The sequence below is a fragment of the Cololabis saira genome, chromosome 14 (assembly GCF_033807715.1).
Source record: "Cololabis saira isolate AMF1-May2022 chromosome 14, fColSai1.1, whole genome shotgun sequence".
Classification (NCBI taxonomy): domain Eukaryota; kingdom Metazoa; phylum Chordata; class Actinopteri; order Beloniformes; family Belonidae; genus Cololabis; species Cololabis saira.
Window position 1 is genome coordinate 20,824,727 of NC_084600.1, and position 4,961 is coordinate 20,829,687.

At 42.6% G+C, this 4,961-nt stretch overlaps 1 protein-coding gene across 3 annotated transcripts in view; it reads left to right on the forward strand.

The window, feature by feature from the left end:
* specc1 (sperm antigen with calponin homology and coiled-coil domains 1) overlaps positions 1-3,152 on the forward strand; it is an 83,571-nt gene extending 80,419 nt beyond the window's left edge. For all 3 annotated transcript variants that reach the window (XM_061740086.1, XM_061740087.1, XM_061740089.1), the window contains one exon: positions 1,797-3,152. In XM_061740086.1, coding sequence (XP_061596070.1) covers positions 1,797-1,886 — 90 coding nt within the window. In that variant the 3' untranslated portion in view covers positions 1,887-3,152. The remainder of the gene's footprint in view (positions 1-1,796) is intronic.
* The last annotated feature ends 1,809 nt before the right edge of the window (positions 3,153-4,961 follow it).

The window sequence follows — 4,961 nt, forward strand, 5'->3', positions numbered from 1 at the left end:
GATGGTGACGTGTCTGACCCAGGCTCTTCTTCTTAGAATATTTATTTTCCTAGGGCATCCAGATTTAAATTTTCAAATTTTCTCCATTGTAACATGAAGAAAACCGTCGCTGTTGTGTTTTTAGGCTCTATAAACACAGCAGGGATTTTTTTTATTTTTTCAATAAAAGGTTATATTAACTTCCTATTACCTGGCATACGTGTATGTGGACATCACATGTTGTTCTTTTTATGTCATGATATTTAATTTCTTAATGAGGGTCCAAAGCTACAATAAAAAAAAAATGTACCGGATAGGAGGTTAATGGTTAGAACCATAATTTGTCAAAACCTAAAATTCACATATGCCTTTGGATCTTGTTTTATATTTTCTTTTTTTGCGTAGGTGTGTGTGAGGGTGAGTGTGTCCTTCGCCAGCCCTCTTTGGCAGTCGGATCTCACAAATCTTATTAACCCCTTAATCCTTGATCCTGTCACGAGGACTAAAATCACAGATAAGGAAACATAAATGAGGAGAACTAAAACAAAAAAAACAGACAAGACAGTGATGTGTGCAGTATGGTGGATGTGTAATGTGTTGGTGTATGTTTATGAATGTGAAGTAAACTGGTGTGGAATAAAAGTACATTTTAATGTAAGACAAACAGATATAAAAACAGGGGGGCCACAAGGATGCATATCAATAAATTTCATAAAAGAACATATACAGACATGTATCTTTACCTTGTCTCTCTCCTGATCTGGTGCCGACACAATCCTCCTCATTTGTGTTTCATTATCTGTGATTTTAGTCCTTGTGACAGGATCAAGGATTAAGGGGTTAATAAGATTTGTTAGATCCGACTGCCAAAGAGGGCTGGCTAAGACACTCTCACACTCACCTACGCAAATGGACCCAAGGAAGATTAGCTGGCGTTTTCCGTCCGCTAATGGGGATCCAAAATAAAACAAACAAAAACAATCATGTCTCCCGGGTCTGCGGACAGTTTTCTGTGTGTATGTCCTGCAAAAGCTTCATTTGAAAAAATGAATTTCAGTCCCAAAGGCACTGCTGGCACCACAGCAATGTGGACTGGTCTCTCTCTGCTCCTGTTAGACCCCAGAAGCATGTTGATGGATGAGGAGGAGTTGAAGTTGAGGTGAAAAGATGTATTTACAGCTTACATCAGATCACAGGTCCCCTAAATGAATGTGAGCGTGCTCAGAGAAAAATAATCAATATAACAAGCAGGAGGGATAGAGGGAAAAAAAGTCAGACGTGCTTTGCTCCTGGATGTTATGTAACCTTTTCCCTCCAAAACCAAAGAAGGGATAATTCATTATCAAACTCAACCTACAAATAAAATGAAAATAGGTTTTTCAGCATATAAATAATTTCAAATTAAAAAAGACAGTTTTGGACATCTGTTTGTGTTCTGTGTAAAAGTGAACAGAAAGACACCTCATACTCTTGCAAGGACACATCTATGCCCGCTGTTAGGAGAAATGTGATGTTCAGTTGTGCTCCACGGCAGCAGGCAAACACAGCCGTAAGTCATTTCAGTCATCAGAGACGAACGTCAATCCATGTGTGATTCAGGATCTGAGACGAGGAAACGTTAGCAGAGCTTTCTTAAAAGGATTTGTGCCTATCTTTAAAAAAAACTTCCAGTCCCCCATTATGTATATTTTTTTTAAATGACAGCTTTTTTCACAAACGTTTAGACGGTTGACAGATAGTTCTGTGTGACAAACAATCATCGGCATCATGTTAATAACAGCAAACATCTGAGCGGTTGTTGCTTCTGTTCCACTCAGGACATGGAGGAGCTGATGAAGACCGACAGGCCGGACTGGCAGAGCGTCATGCAGTACGTCTCCCAGATCTACAAGTACTTTGAAACCTGAACTGTAAGGAAGCTGGAGATGAGGACCAGAGGCACTGCGGCACGATTCTGTCTCATCTATCCACGCTACGTTCTCCTCTCCGACTGGCGGAGGGCAGCCACGCTCCCCACTCTGGTCTGACACTTCAGAAATGAGCAAGGAGCTCCTTAACACAGCGCTACAGACTGCACTGAGCCTCAGACTTCTAAAAAACAAAAGCTGCTGTCAGGAAACACACTTAGATTTTCACAAACTGCAAGTGTCAGTTGAGCATTTTATTCACAGTCAGAACTGTTTTTTGTTTTTTAAGCACACTACAGCAGACGACATAATTGCTAAAATGACTCGGCAATAGCTGAATTTCTGTCTTTCCTCTGAAAAAATGCAGGAAGTTTTGTCGCAAACTATGTTTCAGTAGCACAGCTATTGCCATTGTCTCTGCACTCATCAGCATGTCTCTGTGCCGTCGACGCCTTTCTTAAAGTTACTGCTAAATATCAGCATTGCTTGGAAATCTTATGCTCCGTTAAACTGGTATGGTCTTTTTAAAAAATGTGCCAACATTTTCTACCAGAACACAACTTATACATTAATATCCATGCATGATTTAAATGTGACTTCTGCTTACAGTCAAAGTTTTATGAGTGGACAAGTCTGGACAGAACTTTTTTCTGTAAATTAGCTGAAATGATTGCTTAAGCTGGACTTCTCTTTGGGTTCTACTTTGCAGAACAGAAGGTGTTTAAAGTTACTGGTTTAAGTTGAACTAAAGCCTAAATGTAACATAATCTGGGGTTGTCTTTTAAAAGGCAGAGATCTGACAAACCCTTTGCTGCCGTCTGTGATGTCCCACTACATTGATTTAACACTCAAAGAGTCGCTAAATAGTTTTGTAGGAATATTTTTATGAAAACAGATTGTTGAGGTTTGTGACTGAATCCAGCTATCAAACTGCTGTTTCTCCACATTTTCTTTCAAGAATCTCCAAAGAGCTGCGGTACTGAAGCTGCTTTGCAGGGCTCGTCTGTATTGGGCATGCCAAAGAGAACTAACGGGGACATCTTGAGTTTTACATGTAAAAGTTGAAGACGGTGGCGTTTCTGAGGCATAATTTGAATGAGCTCCCGTTTTCAGATGCCTGTTTATTTTGAAGGACAAATATGTTATTTATTTATATAAAATACGTGCTTATTGAGTGAGCATGTGCACAGAAATATATGCAGTTTTCTACTGGCAGATGTCAGATACAGAGGCTCACTGGATGGTATTTCTTAATAAAGGATTGTTTATGACTTAATTTTAACCTTTTTCATGGTGTTTCCTTCCTTGTGATGTTTTCACACAAAGACTGTTCCTGTGAATGCTCCAGTTTCTCCCTGGATTTTTAAATGTGTTCCTGTGGCGCTCCTTGGATGGTGGATTGCTTTCCCACTGTGTCCATTAAAGCTCCGTGCCAGGGCTGGAAAACATTTGGATCTCTGGGAACGCACGGTCTTGTTTTTCACACCTTTTTGTACTGTAATGTACTTACGGAGCTGCAGCTTCCCATGACTGTCATAGACGTGGCAGGGATTCATATTGGATTAATCAAAGCTTTGAATTGGTGATGGATCACCGCATGTTTGGTTAATGGATAAAATATCTCCGCCTTTCGTGCTCGATTAAACCTAAAATACCAGCACAGCAGAACTTCAGTTGACGGAACTGTGTCGCTTTCGTCTTTTTGTAAACAGTTGCTTTTAAACTTAAAGGGGACCTATTATGAAAAACACGTTTTCTCTTGCTTTAACATATATAAAGTGGTCTCCCCTCAGCCTGCCAACTCAGGGAAGGAGGAAAGCAACCAAATTCTGCAGTGTCTGTACAGCCGCCCGGATGAGCCGTCCAGTGTGATGTGGCTTCTACGAGCCGTTCAGATTCTGCTCCCATCGTTACGTAACCAAAATGCAAACCACGCCCACAACTAAACACCGTGTCCTAACTGCATGCGAGCGTCCGACTATCGCGTCGCACTGCGTGACATCGGACGCTCTCTGTCCATCTCCCTCCAGCCAGCTGCCACTTTATTGAGGTTTTTGTAGTGAAATGAGGAGGTATCAGAGAAAACTTCTCATTTCAACTAACTGGATCAGCCATTCCTCATCCATGACTGTTTCCTACAGCGCTTTCAACCGGCTTTAAACGCGAACGACAGGAAGGAAATAGAAGCAGGGCGTCCGACAAATGTTCAGCTGAAAATGGCACACCATGGCGCACCGCGTCGCGCTGCGTCGCTGCCGCCAGTTAGGACAGTCCAATAGAAAATAAAGCAATGGAATGGATTTTGTCGCTGACGCTCGCTCGCATCGCATGCAGTTAGGACACTGTGTAACTCCACCGGCCGGAGCTTCCGCCATTTTTCCGTAGCGTCATTCAGGTAGCCAATCAGCACAGTGCCTCATTATCAGCCTCCCCGGCCACTCAGAATCCCTCATAGATAATGAGGTTAGAGAATGGGAAGATAAAGACATGGCTCAGAGGCTGAATTTCTAATTTATTTAGCAAAAACAATCAAAAGCTTGTTTTTAAGACATTCAATGCCTGTTTAAAATAGGATGCCATAATAGGTCCCCTTTAAATCTCTTATTTTGGCTTCAGAGGTTTTATCTTTGCGGGTGCTGAGCCCGTGATTTCAGGCTGATTTTGTTATCTCCAGGCATTTACACTAACGAGGAAGCACGTGGACCCGAAGTTGGACACGATTTCACTGCGCGTAATTACGCGCGGCTCACCGGTGACGCTATGGCTGATTTATGGTTCCGCGTTACACCAACGCAGAGCCTACGGCGTACGATGCGCGTGGCCGCGTACCATATGCCGTAGGCTACGCCGTCGATTAAACGCGGAACCATAAATCAGGCTTCACTTGGAATTCCTCCCTCCTCACTGTACTTGCAACCGTGTGTGTGTGTGTGTGTGTGTGTGTGTGTGTGTGTGTGTGTGTGTGTGTGTGTGTGTGTGTGTGTGTGTGTGTGTGTGTGTGTGTCGGGGCGTGGTCTCTCTGAGAAAGTAAGCTCTCCACTCCTCTCTTTCCTCCTCTCCTTCAGTCAGAGTTTG